The 21,579-nt window shown below is 35.7% G+C and overlaps 1 protein-coding gene across 1 annotated transcript in view; it reads left to right on the forward strand.

Annotated features, from left to right (window-relative positions):
* The window catches only part of LOC128246855 (contactin-4-like), a 102,992-nt gene that overhangs the window by 14,964 nt on the left and 66,449 nt on the right, over positions 1–21,579 (forward strand). The window contains exons 2-3 of the mRNA XM_052965349.1: positions 19,937–20,031; positions 20,642–20,727. Coding sequence (XP_052821309.1) covers positions 19,937–20,031; positions 20,642–20,727 — 181 coding nt within the window. The remainder of the gene's footprint in view (positions 1–19,936; positions 20,032–20,641; positions 20,728–21,579) is intronic.

Raw genomic sequence — 21,579 nt, forward strand, 5'->3', positions numbered from 1 at the left:
TAGCTCCTGTTCTAAATTATGCTTCGGAAATATGGGGTTATACCAAGTCAAAAGAAATTGAAAGAATTCATTTAAAATTTTGTAAACGTCTATTAAATGTTAGAAAAAATACATGTACAGCAAGTGTTTACGGTGAGCTTGGCAGATATCCTCTTTATGTACATAGATTTGTTAGAATTATACAATATTGGCTTAAGGTTGTAAGAAGTGATAATATCATAATGCGCACTTTATATAGGTATGCATTATCAGACTGTGTAATAGGAAAGAATAATTGGGTATCAAATGTTAGAAAGCTTTTGAGCGAGTTTGGCTTTGGATATGTATTTGATAATGCCAGTGTACCAAATGAAAAGTATTTTTTGTGTGAGTTAAAAACTAGAATAATTGATTGTTTTAGGCAAGAGTGGTATCGCTCTCTTGATAGTCCAGTCTTGTTTTTGTATAAAGACTTTAAAACCACTTTTGGTTATGAACATTATGTAGACATTTTACCTAAAAGCTTAGACTTAGACTTTCTGTTCACCCTTTAAGAATTCAAACGGGTAGATATAACCGTAATCGAATTCAACGTGATGAAAGATATTGTTTATGTTGTAATAGAAGAGATATAGAAGACGAGTTCCATTTTATTTTTATTTGTCCATGTTTTAATCTTATTAGAAAGAAATACATCAAACGTAATTATTATATACGTCCGTCTGTACTAAAATTTATTGAACTGTTAAATTCAACAAATAGACAAGAACTTATAAAACTATCTTTATTTGTCAAAGAAGCGTTATGTATAAGACGAACAACTCTTAATATTGAATTATAACAATGATTCATTTTTTGTTATATTTTTGTTCATCCTCACCTAATTTGAATATGTCCATACATCTGTATTCTAATTTACCCATTATTGTATTACCTGTGTTCTCACCATGTATTCAATCATTATATGTATATGGTTAAGAAGATGATGTACTTTGTACAAGTCTTAATAAATTATCTGTTCTGTTCTGTTCTATCAATTATTGCTTCAATTTCCATCAGGCTATACATATTTCCATTGGCATTAAAAACATCTTTCACACAACGTAATCCCTTATTGTATAGGGTATGAATAAATACATAATTTCCATTACCAAACTTGTGGTTGTAGAATAATGACATATGCATAAATTGATTAACATTGTCTATACAAAACTTATCTATGTATAACATATATGCATTAATAACATCTTTCCAGAATGTGTTTGACATCTTTTGACAAATAATTTCACAAATTTTCTTTCCACAATTCAACAATTTTTTTACATCAAATAATACAGACATTAATTTAAAGCATTTACTATTTCCATTCAATATACAATTTCTATTCCATTTTATCTTTAAGCTATACATATAACTTGTAACATCAATCATATTAATACCCCCTTCTGGAAAATCTTTTTTTAAAATGGTACTCTTAATTTTTGCTTTTCCATTCCACACAAACCCAAGGAATAAATCATTTAACTCTTTCAGAAAATCATTTGTTGGATTTGGTAAAGTAATGAAAAGGTGTGTAAATAATGGAAGTAAAATTGACTTAACTACCGTAAGCCTGCGAATTGGTGTGAGTTTCCTTTTTTTCCAATACATAATGCTGTTTTTAACTTTTAACAATTTTTCATCAAAATTTATCTTACCCATTTGATTTAAATCCACATCAAAATGTAACCCAAGTAATTTGAATCTAGTATCTCCCCATGACAGTTTAAATTTTGTTTTTATTGATCGTGATGAGTATTTAGTGGTCCTATCCAAACTAATTTGGTCTTATCATAATTAACTTTTAGCCCTGATAATTGTGAAAAATGATACAACAAATCTACCACCGTTCTCACTGTTTCCTCAGTACCATCTAACAGAAGAGATGTATCATCAGCAAATTGTGAGATCTTATATTCATCACCATCAATAACAATACCTTTTATAGTTTCATTGTTTCTAATCATAATCGCCAGAATTTCTGAACATAAAATAAACAAATATGGAGAAATAGGGTCCCCTTGTCTACATCCTCTTCCTATCTTAAAAAACTCAGACAAGTGTCCATTTAATTGGATCGCATCTTCAGTATTATACATAAAAATTCTTATCCATTTTTTAAACATATCACCAAAATTGAACAGTGACAAAGTCTTTTCAATAAAATTAAAAGATATGGAGTCAAACGCCTTTTCAAAATCAATCAACATCACTAGGCCAGGATTTTTTTTATCATCGCATGTTTTCATAATATCATACAACAATCTTGTGTTTTCATTTATATTTCTACCTTTAATGAATCCTGTTTGATCTTTTGAAACTAAGATATCTAAAACATTTTTCAATCTGTTGGCTATACTTCCTGAAGCTATCTTGTAAATAACATTTAAAAGAGTAATAGGTCTCCAATTCTTCAAGAACTGTTTAGGCTTACCGTCTTTCGGTATACATACAATTGTTCCCAATTTGATATTTCTAGAAAATGAATTAGACAAAAAAGCATGATTAATCGCTCTTAAAATAAACTTTCCAATATCTTTCCGAAACATTTTATAAAAATTTACGGTAAAACCATCACAACCAGGACTTTTATCATTTTTCATTTGTTTGACAGTATCTGAAACCTCTTCATATGTTAAAAGTCCCTCTAAAGAGTGTGACTGCTGATTGTTAAGTACATTATAGTTGCAATTATTAAGTTCAGATTGTATATCAAAGTCACATGGTAAATTTTCCTTATAGAGATTATTATAAAAATTATAGGCTTCTTTCAAAATTTCCTCTTGTTCCAAAATATAAGAACCATCTTCTTTTTCAATAAATGGTATATGCTTATCAGCAATAGTTCTTTTTTCTAAATTGCAAAAATAAGTAGAAGCCTTTTCTCCATTTTCAATCCAATTTGCCCTAGATCTTATTACAAATCCTTTCAGTTTATTGTTTCTTAATTCACTTAGCTCTGTCTCTAAAATAAGTAGTTGATCTTTATTAGTATCTGAAAGATTATTTTGTAGTTCTAAAATATCATGAAGCAACTTTTCCTCTTGTCTATTTCTCTCTTTTGATTTATAACTAGCATATGATATAGTTTTACCACTAATTTCCATTAACATAGTTTCTAGAAATAATTCATCATTTATTACAAATTGTATTTCTGATCTGTCCATTTTTAACACAGCATTACAATCATATACTGGAACACAATATTGTAAAATAATCTCATCAATTTTTCTTTTTACAATGTTTAAATAATCCATTTGAGATAAAAGTGAGTTATTAAATTTCCAAAGGCCCTTGCCATGCTTAGCTTTTGAAAAACATACTTCTAAAACAATAATTGAATGATCAGATTTGTAGCAAATATCTGTATCACACTTTCTAACATAATTCACCATATTATCTGTGATCAAAAAAATAATCCAGTCTACCTTGCTGAAATGTGTTTAATCTCCTCCATGTATAATTTCTAGTATCACCATGTGTATCTAACAAGCCTCTATCTGACATGATGTTTAACAATCTCTTTCTAGCTCTAACATTGTTATTTATAGATTTGTAATTCTTGTAGTCCAACTCTGGATTTAGCACTAAATTATAATCTCCACAAATTATATACTTATCTACATTATTAAATGTATCTATTTTATCAAAAATCATATTAAAGAAATTAGGACAGTCATTGTTTGGTGCATATATATTAGCTAACAAGAAAACCATATCATTGTACAATAATTCAATCATAACAAATTTTCCACTATAATCTTTTACTACATTACAAATTTTCACATTCAATTTTTTCCTAATGAAAATAGCGACTCCTCTAGCATTGGATTTACCATGACTAAAAAAAATTCTCCATTCCATTCTGATATATTGTTGTCTCCTGCTCATTTGTAAAATGTGTTTCCTGAATACAGGCTATATCAACTTTTTTTTCTTTGAGTAAATTTAGTATATCAAGGCGTTTTTTAGTATTGTTAAGCCCGCGGCAATTATAAGAATACACTATTAAATTAGACATCAGTATATGTTGTGTCTACATACCCATTCAGACATCTATAATAAGTGTAACTACATTTCTTAACAATGAACTCAACAAACATTTTTATGTAAAAAATATTCATACATTGCATGTTAAAATTTACAACAAAAAGGAACATAAACAAACGGGCAAATTTGAAAACTCAAGTTTTCACTTATTACATAGAACTATGTGTATATTATTTACATGAACATAACTTATAAAAACCTTAATGACTTAAATAAAGTCCAAACTTAAAGGTCATTATGTATGACAAAAACTTATTAACACCTAATAATTGCTGTAAATAACATTTCTTTATACAATATATTGAATGAAGGATCAAGTATTTAACAATATGGCAATCACTGACCGATTACATGGCAGCATTTACCTGTTGGGGTTGGGGTTTTAGTTGCAAAATACGTTAGTTTTTATCAACGGTAAAAAGTATATATATCTAACAAAAACAGTTCTTGTTAACGATATATGACATTTAATCTATCATCTTGAAAGTAGTTTTTCACTCCAGGGTCTGATGAGAGAGAACCAAAAAGCAACATTAAATTACTAATGTATGCATAACAGATATCTTAAATACTTTAAACCTGAAGCTTCCCCGGCAGTCCTTGGGTGAAATAAATATCGATGAAGTATATACCTTTAAAACAACAAGAAAAGGGTATCAGACCAAAAAAGGATTTTGAAACAAAGTTAAGAAAAAGGAAGACATTTTTAGATATTTCCAGGTCAGTAGTGTAATTATGAAAAAAAGAATAAGCTCAGATATAGCTTCATTTTTGGCCCCGCTTCATTCTAAAATCAGCAATTTTCTCATTTATATCATCATAAATATAAATTTAACACGCTCTTGTTCGCGGGTCTGTCCATAAACTGATCCATTGAAAAACCAGCCAGTCTCTATTTGGTCGTGGTCATAAAGTCTGTTTATCAGGATGGTGTTGCGGCATGTTACGTCATCTGTTACACGGTGCCCTGATGACCTAAGTTCCTTCCTCTTTCTCATGACACGGTTTTTTACACTAGTGTTTATGGTTTTAACGATAACCGGCCTTATCCCACCCCCTCTGGTTGGTAGTCGGTGTATCGCCAGGATCTCTTCCCTACGAATCGCGGTACCTTCACCCTTCAGAATCTCGCCCACTTTCTCGACAAGCTTGTCCTCCGTCTCACCCCGCTCCTCACTTACCGCCATCATCTTAAAATTTGTTTTCCGTGAATATTGTTCATTTTGATTTGCCATCTTAATTGCATCTATGCTTCTTGTTTCGTTAAATTGTGCTCTTTCTTTGAGGTCGTCAATTTGCTTTTGGAACTTTTGGGTGGTGGTTGATAGTTTATCTGCAAGTTGTTTTTTATCAAATTCTAAGGACTCAATTATATCATGAAACTGTTTACATTGTTCTTGTATCTGCTCTGAGACTTCTTTTTGGAGTTTTACTTCGATAGATTTCATTATTGTAGTGACTGTTCCGGTGATCAATTTTTCAATGTCATCTTTTTTCATTATATCATCTCGCAATTTAGTTATTTCACCTGAGATTTCATCTAGATGTATGTTAATGGCAGTTATATCACCCACACTTTCGTTGCTCACCTCCGAAAATGACCTTTTATTTGGTGGTTCTGACTGCACTTTTCCTTTAATTGTCTGTTTTGATTTCAGCGGTTGGGTTTGATTTTTCCCACTCATGTTGATTTTTCACTTAAGAGTTTTGACCTTCAAAGTGTCCACTTTATCGGTATGTAATCCCTGATCTCTAATCCCATGTAACACTGTCTACATTTGTATAGCACACTGCCCCAGGTGTTGGTAGTTTTCATGTATTCCAGGTATTTGAATTACTCAGGTGTGAAAAAGACAAAGAAAATTAACATTTCTCCTTTTTTCTTCTCACTTGTAATATTTTTTTAATTTAATTTTTCATATTCACAAAGCCTGACTTCTAAGAAACATATCTATATAAAAATTGTCACATAAGTCCATTTATTTCCCATGTAATAAGTGAAAAACTTAGAGAGGAAATTTTCACACCACCATTATCCTGTGTTACTATCTTATCTAAAGGAAACTAAACGTACAATAATTTTTGCGTGGCACGTATTTATCATAATTTATTTAACTTTGATGTCAATAAAAATAATTGTGTGCGGACTTTCAAACTGGGTGAATATGGAAATGTCTGCATACTGGTTTTATTAGAAAACAACCCAATCGTGTCCATACTGACAAGTTTGTTTAGGAATTTTGTAACTTTGTATCATTTTCACATTGTTTTTTTTCGCCCTTTTGGACGCCTAAGATGGCAAATCTAAGCTACTGTGGTTTTGTCTTGTTTTGAAATAAGACTTGACTGTCAGACATCAAAAGGGCAGGACCCTAAAATATCCATAGAGCCATTCCCCTCACCTCATATAAATGACAAAAAGGCAAAACTGGTCCCAGGTTTATAGATAATCATGGGAAGCTGTTTTTAAGTTCTACTTAGAGTTCCTCTATGGTAATTGATAAACCTGGGCTCAGGTTTTACGGTGTATGAACATGGGCTTTTTACAAGGTTTTCAACGCAAATCAGGTTATTAGAATGGGGATATCGTGCAAGCGGAATTCGTGCGGCTAACATTGGTTTCTCTTCAATAACTTAAGCTAGCATTGTTGGAAAGTTATGAAAATTGGTGTGTATGTAGCTTATTTGCAGAGCTAGCTTTCGATTGCTTTTGATTGGGTGGGGTCAACGTCACTGTCCCTGTTACTAAAAATATAATAAAAGGGTTTCCACCCAATAACTTAGATAAGAATTGATGGATAATTATTGTAGGTACCTTATGGGAAACGTTAACTTGGGATTGCTTTTGATGGGAGGTGGCCAAGGTCAATGTCACTGTTACTAAAATTGATTCCGCCCAACAACTTAATGTAGAATTAATTGAAATTGATGCAAAATGCTAGCTTGGGTTGATTTTGAGTGGAGTGGGGTCAAGGTCAATGTTACTAGAACTGAAAAAATGGTTTCCATCCTTGCAGTAACGTCTCTTTTTGAAAAATGTAAAGATACGACTGCTACATTTTCCTCACTCATGCAAGAAATTAATTGGCTTTAATTTCTGATTGCCCTAATCGAAAACCTGGTTTCGTCGCATTGTGGCGTTTCTAGTATGTAATTGATATGGGGCTGCGGGTGCGTTGCTTAAAAGGTGTGGCATTTACATGCACCCTTTCCCGGTGGTTAGACCTAAAAAATTTATTATATGTGCTATTTTGATGTGTACCAGACTTGACTGTCAGACTTTAAAAACATTTCTTCCGTGTTCTATTTTACTGGGTATCAGACTTTACTTTCAGACCCAAACATTTCTTCTTTATTTTATATTGATGTGTAACAGACTTGATTGTCAGACCTAAACATTTCTTCTGTATTCTATATGAATGTGTATCAGACTTGACTCTCAGACCTAAACATTTCTTCTGTATTCTATATGAATGTGTATCAGACTTGACTCTCAGACCTAAACATTTCTTCTGTATTCTATATTAATGTGTATCAGACTTGACTCTCAGTCCTAAACATTTCTTCCGTGTTCTATCCTAAACATTTCTTTCGTGTTCTATATTGGTGTGTTTCAGACTTGACTGTCAGACCTAAACATTTCTTCCGTGTTCTATCCTAAGCATTTCTTCCGTGTTCTATATTGATGGGTTTAAGACTTGACTCTCAGTCCTAAACATTTCTTCCGTGTTCTATATTGATGGGCTTAAGACTTGACTCTCAGTCCTAAACATTTCTTCCGTGATTTATCCTAAGCCTTTCTTCCGTGTTCTATATTGATGGGTTTAAGACTTGACTCTCAGTCCTAAACATTTCTTCCGTGTTCTACATTGATGGGTTTAAGACTTGACCCTCAGTCCTAAACATTTCTTCCGTGTTCTACATTGATGGGTTTAAGACTTGACCCTCAGTCCTAAACATTTCTTCTGTGCTCTACATTGATGGGTTTAAGACTTGACCCTCAGTCCTAAACATTTCTTCCGTGTTCTAAATCGATGGGTTTAAGACTTGACTCTCAGTCCTAAACATTTCTTCCGTGTTCTACTTCGATAGGTTTAAGACTTGACTCTCAGTCCTAATTATTTCTTCCGTATTCTACATCAATGGGTTTAAGACTTGACTCTCAGTCCTAAATATTTCTTCCGTGTTCTATATTGATCGGTTTAAGACTTGACCCTCAGTCCTAAACATTTCTTCTGTGCTCTACATTGATGGGTTTAAGACTTGACTCTCAGTCCTAAACATTTCTTCTGTGCTCTACATTGATGGGTTTAAGACTTGACCCTCAGTCCTAAACATTTCTTCTGTGCTCTACATTGATGGGTTTAAGACTTGACCCTCAGTCCTAAACATTTCTTCTGTGCTCTACATTGATGGGTTTAAGACTTGACCCTCAGTCCTAAACATTTCTTCTGTGCTCTACATTGATGGGTTTAAGACTTGACTCTCAGTCCTAAACATTTCTTCCGTGTTCTATATTGATGGGTTTAAGACTTGACTCTCAGTCCTAAACATTTCTTCCGTGTTCTATATTGATAGGTTTAAGACTTGACCCTCAATCCTAAATATTTCTTCTGGGTTCTATATTGATAGGTTTAAGACTTAACTCTCAGTCCTAAACATTTCTTCCGGGTTCTATATTGATGGGTTTAAGACTTAACTCTCACTCCTACACTTTTCCCATGTGTTCCACTTTGATGTCTAAAATACTTAATTGTCAGGGTTGTAGAGAAATATTCTGCTTTCTATATAAGTGTGTTCACTCATTGACTTTCGGACTTTTATCCGTGCTCTATCAGACTTAGCTGTCAGACCTACATCATTGCCTTGTATTTTATTTTGATGTGTATACTGTTTGTCTTTTTGCCATACCAATGTAATACATGTATTTGACAAACCTCTTACTGACCGAGTGAAGTAAAGCATGTGATAGCTATATTTAATACGTGGTGAGTAAAAGGTTTATGGAGACATAAGAACTTGGTTGAAAATATGCGTCTCTTTTTCCTAAAAAAATCAAGTACTTTTGAGCTGAAAATGTAGACACAGTCAATTTTTCCCTTGAATACATGAGTTGTCGTTCTTACCATATTGATTGTCTCGTCATTAAATAAACGGTGTTACTTTTGACATTAATAATGTAGACACAGTCTATTTTTTTACAGAGTTGTCTTTCGTACGTTTGACAAAAGCGCGCGAGTATCTGATTTTCGCAACGTTTCTGGCGGGTGGTGCTAAAAGCCGGTATCCGGTATCGCCCGGTACCCGGTACCATTTTTCGATATCGGATTATGTGCTACCGTGATGTTATCAGATGACTAATCTCATTATGACATGGCCGCTTTTTATTGCCTTTTAAAGGTATCATTATCGGATAAAGATCTCTGTTGTTGGCGGTATGCTTTAGGTTAAGAAAATAGTTTGAGTTATTTATGTCTTTTCCCGAGTAAGCAAGAGACATAATGATTTAGTGCTGTCTGTCTGTCACAAAACTTTGTCCCCTGTAAAACTTAAAGTTGTACTGAAACCTGGAAGAAGTGTTTGATATAAACTGTAGTTGTGCATAGACTAATGTTTTACCAAAATAGGTCTCTTTGAATTCCTTCATAGCCTTGACTCGACATCAGCCATCACCAACTTCAAAATATTTACATGGTAGATATGTTTGTGGACCCGTTGTGATACTTTGTATCACAGTTTTTCTTGTTTTCATCTGCGATGCCACTTAATTGTTCTTACGGGTATATAACACTGATGACAATTTATAAATATATTTGTGGCGGATCCATGTGGTATTGGTAACACACACTTGACTGTCAATCCTGGGTCCGCAGGTTCGATTCCCCGCCGCACCACTATAACTTCTCATCGTCTTGACTGGGTCCCGTGTGACATTGTTATCATTGTTGCTCGCTTATGAAAGAGGGTAGCTAAAATCGGGGTTACATTCTGTCAATGCACTATGCTCTTAAAACCTTATATGACTAACACTCTTACCATGGCACTTGCGGAATTGGCCCTGCCCGAGTGCGAGTATAAATAAACCACCACCATAAACACCAGTAGTGGGTCCATGGCCTAGTGGTTAAATCCAGAGGTCGCATGCTTGATTCCCACGCACCACTTATACATATTTACGGTCTTAAGTAGTGTCGTGTGACGGTGCTATACAATGGTGCTCGTTGATGGACCAGGGTAGCTATAACCATCGATAAATCCTGTCTGTGCTCCGTGGCCTTGTGGTTAAGGCGTCCGCCTACGGAGCGGGAGGTCGTGGGTTCGATCCCGGGCCGCGTCATACCGAAAGACGTTAACAGCTGGTGTAAGTAGCTCCCTTGCCTGGCGCTCGGCATTTAAAGGGTAGTGCTTGGAAAAGTGGTGTACTCAGTACTGGTTCAACACAGGAAAGTTGTATCCCGTGTATCGGTGCTTTACACCGAGCACGTTAAAGAACCAAGAGGTCTCTTCGCAAAGAGCTAGGGTATCGCACCCGGATCGCTTGTATCTCACTCTGTTTCTTCAAGTCTTCCAATGTCTGGATTTGACTGCGAATTGCTGTCACTTCTATCTCATGTCACTTATGACATTTAAACACAATTTAAGTCGTGATGGCGTCACGGCGGGGTCAAGCCATAATGCAGCCAATGGGCGCGGGCAGACCTTGATAAACTCAAATAAACAAAACAAACAAACTGTGCACCATGCTAAAAAAACTAATATGACTACCTATCTTATCGAAGCACTCGCCGAATTAGCCTTGCCTGAGTGCGAGTATAAATTAACTCAAACCACCATGAATAGCAGATCTGCCCATGGTGTGTGGATGCATATAATGTTAACCCGATAAAGTTAATTGAAATGGATTTGCACATCTTAAGGGATACATGTTTACAATTTCAAATGTCCACGGATATATTGATACAACTGTAAGAAAAGTGAATGCTTACACATTTCTTTCGATTTTCCTTACACTACGTTATCAAGAATCTTTGTTATGTCCGTGAAAAGTTAAAACATCGAACTTATTCGCTGCTTTTTATTTAAACTGGTCGCTGGTCGGATGCAGTGTTTTTTGTCAAAGAAAAACACTGTGCTTATAAATCGCTACATACTTACGCGCATACCTGTGGTAAGTTTTAACGATACTTACACAGGATACAAGTGTCGGGCATACTGCAATGCTCCGATTATTGAAATAGGCAAGCAATAATGAACTCAAAGAATGCGATTACGCACCTAGATATCGACCTCATTTCCACAAATCCCATAAATGGTCACGAAGACATTTAATACGAAATGAATTATTGGCTTCCATTCCGATGATCTAGGATTCATGTTTTATATAATCTTACAGCATGTTTCTAACAACACGACACTCTCTTGATATAATATGTTTCGCCGGGGTACATCGATTCATGTCACCCCTGCTCCTTCAGACCTTGATCAGAATGTTTAAACCCATGTTTACCCTCAATTCATCTTGTACACCTGTGGAGCAAACAAACATCTCGTCAGCAAATATTGAAGCGCTTGACTATTCATTACCGTTTGAACAGGCGTATGTTGACTCGATCTTTGTGAATTTCCAAGTGTCTGTCTTAAAACCAACGCTAGAGTAACATAATGAGTACGGATTGACTAATGTCGTGTTTATGGGTATCTTTCTTGGTCTATTTCTAACATCAAATATATAGCTTATAGATGAAAGCTGGTCGAGCGTCATTCTGTTTTCCCTTAATGCATTCTGAGTGTCTAATAACTTATGGTATAATTCGATCCATTCTTTAAATTGCCGATGTCTCTGGTAGTTACTTGGGTCTCAATTATGACAGTCCTTTTTCAAAATTTGGGTAATAAGACCGTCTTTCCAATTATCTCCGTAAATTCCCTGTGTCGAGACAAACTTTAAATAGAATGGCAAGTAGGTTATACGCCCTTACATTTATTGTTCGGCATCACTGCTGGTATAGCGACCTGCGCGGGGGCTTTGTTCTTTTTAAACGATTTCAAATCCTTTTCAATTTCTACTGTATAAATTCCGTCGTTCAATGAGTGAGCGTTCATAGGGTTCTCGAGGTAGATGTTTTGTAGTTATACGAACTCGCAGTTGTTGGCAATAGCTTCTATTAATGCTATTAGGTACATCATTTAGCTTTTCAAAAGAGTCATTCCATTTGACTAAGACATATTGTGGCAAAATTGACACAGAACCGAAAAAAGCCTTTCATTTGAACAAATGTATTATTATCTTCCCTATGTCATTCCAAAAATTGCTCTGATTTATATTTTCACACGCTTTTAATATTTTACCTTGTTCATCTGCCATGCAAGTGGGTGCTTCTTCTCCTACATTTTTGTCGAATAGCTTTTTAATGTTAATATGTATCGTTTTCAATGTAATATTCTGTAATCAGAATATATTTTATCAATGACTCTTCCCTACCGCAAACATTTATTCAAATCATCGGTCCAACAAGGTTTGCTAACTCGCCTATTTTTACATTTTTTAAACTGAGATTTTCCTCCCTTGGATTTAAGCGCGCGATCATGAGTTTCCATTAATTTCTTTCTATTTCTATCGGCCTCTGTCAGCGTTGTGTTTTCCTTTATAAGTATTATGAGTGTTCATGTAGAATTCTTGGATATTCTGTCGGTCGTATTTCAGCATTCCTTTGTTTAAATGGCCATTGGCAATACATAAGATGTGAATACGATCATTATTTTTAAAATTCGTCAATAACAATATCCTTTGTAATACTTGATTATTGTGATGCCTGTATCATATCGATGCAATTTGGGTATAAGCGTGCTGTATAGAATTTGATCGCGTGCCCTTCTGCGTTCATACAGCATACACGCAATAAAAAAATGCGGTCAATCTTTAAATATTGTTCAAGATAAGATAGTGTTTTATTATTATAGATATCTTAGTCGAATACCCAGTTCACCGTTCACATTGATTTTATTAGATATATATAGCACCAACATGATTTATAATTTTCCATTTTGAGAGAATAGCAGATTCGGAAATAGATCTGCAATGTAAATATTAGGAAAGGTTGTAAGTATCTTCCATGGCCGCAGGTTCATCCCAACCCGAGTGTAGCGTGTTTTGCGGTTTTCCGCAGAACACCCGGTGCCAGGGTTTGGATGAACCTATCCTAAACGAGCGCCCTTAGTAGATGTTTTTTCTTTTACCTAAGTTAAACAAAATTTTCGCTGGATTTATTTTGCACATAGTTAAAAATAATTCGCGTATAGATATGTGATAATATGTGGTTGTCATAGATATGCGCACAGTAATTCAACATATGTAAATAGTCAAGTAGTTCTTTAACTAGTTGTAAGGAGAGTGCAATTCTATTTCTTGAATGCAACGTGAAAACCTTTTTTTGCCATTTGAAGCGAGAAATGTTTAATTTGGATTTGAAATATTGCCACATGACAAGATTTCCATGGTGCTACCGACGACGGGAGGTCATTTCATGACGACAATAAAAATAAGTTTCATACGGGTACTTTTTTATCTTTGCCCGTTGGCAAGATAAGGATTCCCAGCATGGCCAAATATTTGGATCCACTTATCTGGGGTTGGAGAATTAGACGTCCAGAATTATCATATAACAAGTCGACTTCTAGTTTGACCTTTCTCTTCAATAAGTTTAAAAGGCGACCATCAAGCTCTAAACAATCTATATTTTAACAAGGCATCGACATGTGAGACAGAACTGTAGGAAACCTGAGTTTTCTGGTGAACTCTTGTGTCACTGACGTTTCTGTCATTTATTGAAAAAGCTGTTTGAATACGTGTGTGGTGTGTTTGTAATGTTGTACATTTGTGTCTCTCACCTGGTGTGTTTGTGATGTTTGTACATTGGTGTCTCTCACCTGGTGTGTTTGTGATGTTTGTACATTGGTGTCTCTCACCTGGTGTGTTTGTGATGTTTGTACATTGGTGTCTCTCACCTGGTGTGTTTGTGATGTTTGTACATTGGTGTCTCTCACCTGGTGTGTTTGTGATGTTTGTACATTGGTGTCTCTCACCTGGTGTGTTTGGGATGTTTGTACATTGGTGTCTCTCACCTGCTGTGTTTGGGATGTTTGTACATTGGTGTCTCTCACCTGCTGTGTTTGGGATGTTTGTACATTGGTGTCTCTCACCTGGTGTGTTTGTGATGTTTGTACATTGGTGTCTCTCACCTGGTGTGTTTGTGATGTTTGTACATTGGTGTCTCTCACCTGGTGTGTTTGTGATGTTTGTACATTAGTGTCTCTCACCTGGTGTGTTTGTAATGTTTGAACATTTGTGTCTCTCACCTGGTGTGTTTGTAATGTTTGAACATTTGTGTCTCTCACCTGGTGTGTTTGTAATGTTTGTACATTGGTGTCTCTCACCTGGTGTGTTTGGGATGTTTGTACATTGGTGTCTCTCACCTGGTGTGTTTGGGATGTTTGTACATTTGTGTCTCTCACCTGGTGTGTTTGTGATGTTTGTACATTTGTGTCTCTCACCTGGTGTGTTTGTAATGTTTGAACATTTGTGTCTCTCACCTGGTGTGTTTGTAATGTTTGTACATTGGTGTCTCTCACCTGGTGTGTTTGTGATGTTTGTACATTTGTGTCTCTCACCTGGTGTGTTTGGGATGTTTGTACATTGGTGTCTCTCACCTGGTGTGTTTGTGATGTTTGTACATTTGTGTCTCTCACCTGGTGTGTTTGTGATGTTTGTACATTGGTGTCTCTCACCTGGTGTGTTTGTGATGTTTGTACATTGGTGTCTCTCACCTGGTGTGTTTGTGATGTTTGTACATTGGTGTCTCTCACCTGGTGTGTTTGTGATGTTTGTACATTGGTGTCTCTCACCTGCTGTGTGTGTGATGTTTGTACATTGGTGTCTCTCACCTGGTGTGTTTGTGATGTTTGTACATTGGTGTCTCTCACCTGGTGTGTTTGTGATGTTTGTACATTTGTGTCTCTCACCTGGTGTGTTTGTGATGTTTGTACATTTGTGTCTCTCACCTGGTGTGTTTGTGATGTTTGTACATTTGTGTCTCTCACCTGGTGTGTTTGTGATGTTTGTACATTTGTGTCTCTCACCCGGTGTCGTTTGGACCCTTCATTGCCTTATGCCTCTTTTGTTTGAATTTATTTGCACTGTGTTTGCCGTATAAGTTTCTATGATACAGTCATTATCTATGCAATGGATTGTAAGTTACCACCGATGTGAGGATCCCTGACCGTATAGCCATTTCAACCCAAGATCTTTTTTTCGCGATTGAAGCTTTGTTATATCCTCAGTATATCTACATGTTCTTTTTGCACCCAGATATAAAATTGCAGTCGTCAAATTGTCGATCTTAAAACAATTTAGATAACAGCTTTGTTTAACCTTAACACTGGACACTTTGTTGCAAAGTAATTTCCCTTTTTAAATACTGCAAACTTCGTCCATGTCATTAAATAATAACTTTTTAAAAGCAAAAAACCAAAACATTTTAAGATTACCATGTAAGAATATGCACTGCACAGGAATTTCAACTCATGTTCACATTGTAACAGAGTTATCTTCCTTTTACTGTTTAAAAGAGTGTTTATACAAACGAAAACCAAGAATCTCCATGTAAAAATGAATTTAGCTTAAAACATGGATGTGTGGTAATGTGCAATTGTGCACAGCACAGACAGTTTACGTCTTTGTCACATTTTAGCAGAATTATCTTCCTATATGTGCTTTTTCCTTAAAAAAAAGTTTACAAAGCATAACTTGGAAACTGCTGGTTGGAAATGCATAAAGCTTAGATAGATGGAAATGTAAAGTTGTGTACGTAAGCATATTATGGGCACTTTGTTACTGTGATACAAATTTATACACTGCCAAATGTATCCAGGTCATCACTTAAATGGACATACATGATTGTTTTTGCTCTTTGAGAAATATGTCCTACATACATTTTCATAGTTTAATGTTTCAATCACTTGTCAACTAGTCCTTGTATCCCACCACTGTCTCTTCAGCGTGCTGTCCCTTCAGCAAAAACAATGTACCCGGGTTATCCTTGACCGAAAGGTCTAAAGATATACATACATACATACAATGTATCTATTTATTATCATATCCTTTTTTGTTTTAGAAAAAAAACTTAACCGGCTTTTTATTGAATTTCGACTGATGGGCTTGCTTCTGTAGTTTTCATTGTATAGTTTAGTTATATTGTGTTTATAATGGCTTTATATTAACATTTGCCTTTGTTTCAGTCTTTTGAAAAAAATGATTTTTTTTTTGCTTGCGTGAATGTTTTATGAGCAGAGACAGAAGATCAAACTCCGTCTTGTAAATTGGTGATTATTTCAAACCAAATAAAGATTTGATTGTATATGAACAGTCAAGTGCTAAGAAAATCATTTTGAGAAATTGACAACGAGGAATGGTCCTGAAAAGTTGCTAATGGAGGGAGGGATAGGTGAAGAAAAAGCGACGTTGTTGCGTCAAGTCGCATCCCTCACTTAGCGACTTTTCAGGTGAGATATAAATGCTTGAACAACAGGCTTGTAGATGTAGTCCTGTTCTGCAAATCAGTCTTGTCTGGTTAAATTTCCTACGGTGAAAAAAGAATATTCGTGAAAACCAAGTATTCGCAAATTTAATAATGTTCTCGTACAGACACAATTCGAAAGCGATTTGGAAGGAAGTCTTTGCAAAGTTCGACCGAGACAGTCCAGAACCTGAGTCAGATGCTTTTGAATCCGATACGGATGACGAAAATGACCAAGAGGATATCTTCTCCACCCTCAAGCCATCTTGGGAGACGCGGCCACGACAGTCTCCAGGTAATAACGAACACGAATCTCCAACGCTTCCACTCAGATACCAAGGGGACCTTTCGGAAGCAGAGATAGAAAGACGCTATCGAGCATCGAGAGAGTTGTTGAACATCCGTATTGGACCATTCGGGAAGCCGAAAAATTATCCGGCACTTGAAATAAAGGAGCTAGAGGAACTCACTGCTTCGGAATATGTAGACGAGCCAGAAATAGAGATAGCGTTCAAGTTTCAGTTTCTTATAATAACTGAACGACTAAAGGTTACAATAACAAGGGTTAAAAATATCGCCAGCATACAGGACATTGACAAAGCAAGTATGTATGTTGAAGCATGTCTGATGCCAGGAAAAATGCTTCGAAAAAGGACGAATATTGAAACGGGTGGGGACAATGTTGAATTTGACTCGGTGCGCTTCTTTGGTGGCTTTGATCTGGACGGAATGCATCAGATGACGCTCCGCCTTATCCTGTACTCGAGGAATGCAGCATGTGAGGAGGGAGCAGGGTTTTCTCGACTGGGAGATATCAATGTAGCGCTCGAAGACATTGATATTACGTCGGAAAACAGTTTTACAATGGCAATCAACACCAGAATCTGCTCGAAGCGAAGTCAGGGGCCTGTCAGGATGAAGATGGTTAAGTGAATCTCTTTCGAATGCCATGTTATATATACATGTGTAATAAACAAACCCTGATGTATTGTTACCTTTGCCTATGGATGATAGTATTAACTGACTGGTGAAGAAAAAGTGCCTTTCTTAGCTCTTCACATTGTAGATACCCATAAACACATCCCGCCAAGTGTAATTGTGTATTTTATGTACTTATATTTGTAGTGTATATGTTTGCATAAATGGCATAAACTATCATTCTTAAGTTATTGTTTGTTATGCTTTATTGTATTTATTGTATGTAGCTCTTATGAATACGGTGAAGCGACAGTATCACGATGTTAAAGTTCGAAATCTTAATTATAATTGAACTTGTTTATTTAATAATATATATGCACAATGGTACATTTGGTAGGGCTAGGCTAACTCCTACCCTGTTTTCCGGTTAGTATGCTCTTTTGCCCACATGACTTATTAGAAACATCTGTTTGAACATCTTATGTTATTCATAGCCTATGTTACCCAACAATAAATATATATTGATATCACGTGATCTCTGTATTTTTGTCCACCCTAATGCGTCAACGGCGAGAGGTCTTTTACAGCCACATTGTGTAGGCAAATAGTTCAGCTCAAACTGTGTCGAAAGTCGATAGACGATAGTCGATATATTCACGCTCGAGTTCTTTTCAATGGTAGTCTCCGTTCGTTTGCAAACCAAAATAACTTCATGAGTTCACTGCACCTGAAACACTTAAGTAGAAATGCAAATACTTAAGGTTATTGATATTGGAATACCTTTAAATGGTTTACATACAGAAGTTAGATATTCTTTTGTTTTAGTTTCCCATCCCTCAAATAATGACGATAGTACATAAGAACTACTGACTTATTTTTTTCACTCTACCTTTCCTACGTTTCATAATTTTTCGGGTGGACTGAAGTTTGTTCTTCCATTCTGCGTAACATTACAAAAATATGCCAAATGGCGTGGTGACATATGACAATACTCCAAAAAGCGACGATGCGAAACACGAAATTATCAACATGTGGCTGAAAAAATATACCAAACAATAATCCGGCATATTATCGCCACGTCGCTTGGTGTTTTTGCGTAATTGCGGCGAAAACACGAACATACGGAATGCCGTAAATAGGTTTTGCCTTGTTCTCGGAAAAAAAACTTGAACAAGGCAGCTTGGATATGAATCAAACTAAAAACACAAAACAACGAAATAAACAGACGATTATAGGAAAATAATGTTTATTGATTTGTTTATGAATTTAGAGTAACCATAACCTATGTTCAGACATTGAATTGCGTTAGGATCGTATCGCCGTAAAGATATCTATACTCAGGCTCATTTGTGACGTTTATACAGATTTAAGAGTATTGGACAACTATTTAAGATTAAATCCCTACTGTAAACGACCCCGGGCTTTTGGCAGTATCTTATATCTTGGTGAGGCAAATTCGACTCTGACAACTGTCGAGGTCGTTCGTAGGCAACGCTTGCCTTTGACGATGAAGGATAAGTGTAATAAAATAATATTAAATTGTAAATGTAGCACTTATTATATTGATCCGTAAGATACTGTTTAAGTTATAGCAGTCTCCTTCTGTCTGTGAGAGATGAAGCGTTACCTCACCGGGCCGTTTCGCTTTCTGAAGTTTCGGGTTACCTAGAGCGTATGGTCAGAGGAAAGACACACATGCTAACTAAACCAAGATGTGATTTAGGACAAAACACCCATTATATACAGAAATTTGAAGGCGAAACTGTCGATAGTTCCTGTCCTTTGCCCAGATATCTTCGCAGCAAAGCATTAAATCTTATATAAGACAACATAATTAAATACAATTTCAACACGTCCTAAGATCGGAGCGTTATTGTTCTACATGTATATGCAACACAGTTGATTTAGAAGAAAAGTATCACTGTATCATTATATGCCCTTTATGTGTTAAAATTTGAAGAGATTTTTTAAAACCGTATTATTATACATTATATAAGAAAACCGAGCGTGTCTGTGTTTGTTGAGCTGATGAATTGTAAAAAGCATTTAAAGCATTTAAATTAAGAAACTGTATCATAAATAATATAAAAAAGACCATACACATTTTTTTCCAACATTGCCTTCTGAATGTTTAAACCTCTACTAAAGTTGTACAGAGTTTGTTTTTGATACCATTCACAGTGATTTGTTTGTTTGATTGTTTTCCCTCAAACATTTTTTTCTCATTATTATATAATGGCATGTACCACTGTGACCCTATGTTTTATTATTAGTTCATCTGTTTATATCTTATACCTAGTCAACAAACTGTTTGGATTACGACAGTCAAGGTGTCTGTCTGTCTCTTTGCTAAGGAAAACAAATCTTGTTTGTTTAAGGATGTCCCCTGGGATGGGCCCAATACAGCGGAAACTGCTACCAGTTCAACTTCCTCGAACAGCGAGCATTCCTAGAGGCCGATGCAGCATGCTGGGTAGGTATTGCGAACCAGAAACTAGCTAGTGTCCTTCATCATAGAAGCATTCGTTAGTTTTATCTCTTGATAATTGTAGTATTTATATTTTTTGCCCGAATGAAGTATTTGAAAGTTATATCTATGCAATTCACTTCAATTCCATTCAATCTTCTTACATGAGTTATATTCCTTCATACATGATGTTTTTGTTAGTTAATTTCCTTGATAAGTCTAGTGTTTATCGGGTATATCCATTGTCATATATTCATTTACTAGCGCCCTACGCTAAAATCGTCCATGTATACTTTTTATTTCAATATAGGAGAAAATAAGAAATAAAATACGCCCTAAATGTACCATTTCGGACTAGACATTGTTAACATTCTCGACGAGGGAGAACCCATAAAACACCTGCCAAGACTCAAATACATTTTGGGTCTGAGAGAGGGGCAAAAGTCAAAAGCTTACACCCCCTAAATTAGTCCCTTGACATAATTAGTATTTGTCAGTGATTAACCTTGATCAACGTAGTATGCAAATAACCGGACAGATTATGGACAGATGAGAGCCAATTAGAATATATAAAACTGGGAAATTATATTGATTTGATATTTTATTTTGTTTTCAGTCGCAAGGAGCCAAACTGGTTTCAATAGAAACAGCCGACGAGAACCACTTTTTGTCTACCTGGATACGGCAAAACTCCCCGTCAAGGTATTTTACTCACGCGATTTTCGTAGTCCGATTGGCTGTACATGATGTTAGAGGTTGATGTATCTTGAGACCAAATGTTATACTGGCAGTATATAAATAAACCCGTCTTGTGTTTTGTTGTATTGTAAAAACAGTGTGTGCATACCACGTGATAAATTGCGTCATAAATGCTACGTCGGAGGGCAAAATTATGCTTCCAATGAAAACTTTTTCTCCCACCTCAGATAAGTAGATCCAATAATTTAAGCATGCTAGAAAATTTTATCTTGCCCACGGGCGAAAATAAAATGCCCGTATGAAACTCCTTTTTAATGTTCACAACATTGTAATTACATCCCTTGTTGAAGACTGTCGTCTGTAGCAGCATGTAAACCTTTTCTTGTGGCAATATTTAGAACGCTCATTAATTATTTTTCTCTCCGAATGTCACCATAAAACAGGTTTCACGCACCTTTCAAGAAATAATGCTTCACTCTCCTTAGAACTATTTAAAGACCGATTTGTGTATTAACATAATCTGAATCACTGCGCGCATATCCATGACAACCATGAATGATCGCATATCCATACGCAATTATTTTCACTAAGCACAAAGGAGTTCCAGCAAAAAAATACATTTTTACTTAATTTTGTTTAACTGAGGTGGGAGCAAAAGCATCTACCATAGCCGCTCGTGTACGATAGGTTCATCTCGACCCTCGCACAGGGTGATTTGCGGAAACTCGGTAAACCTCGTTTCCGCAAAACACCCTACGGGTGTCTGTCGGAGCACTGTCAAAACAGGTTTGTCGAAGTCTTTGATGAAACTAATCAGCGTATTAAACTCGGGTAATAGAACGAAGGCGGTGCTCT

The sequence above is a fragment of the Mya arenaria genome, chromosome 9 (genome assembly GCF_026914265.1).
Source record: "Mya arenaria isolate MELC-2E11 chromosome 9, ASM2691426v1".
NCBI lineage: Eukaryota > Metazoa > Mollusca > Bivalvia > Myida > Myidae > Mya > Mya arenaria.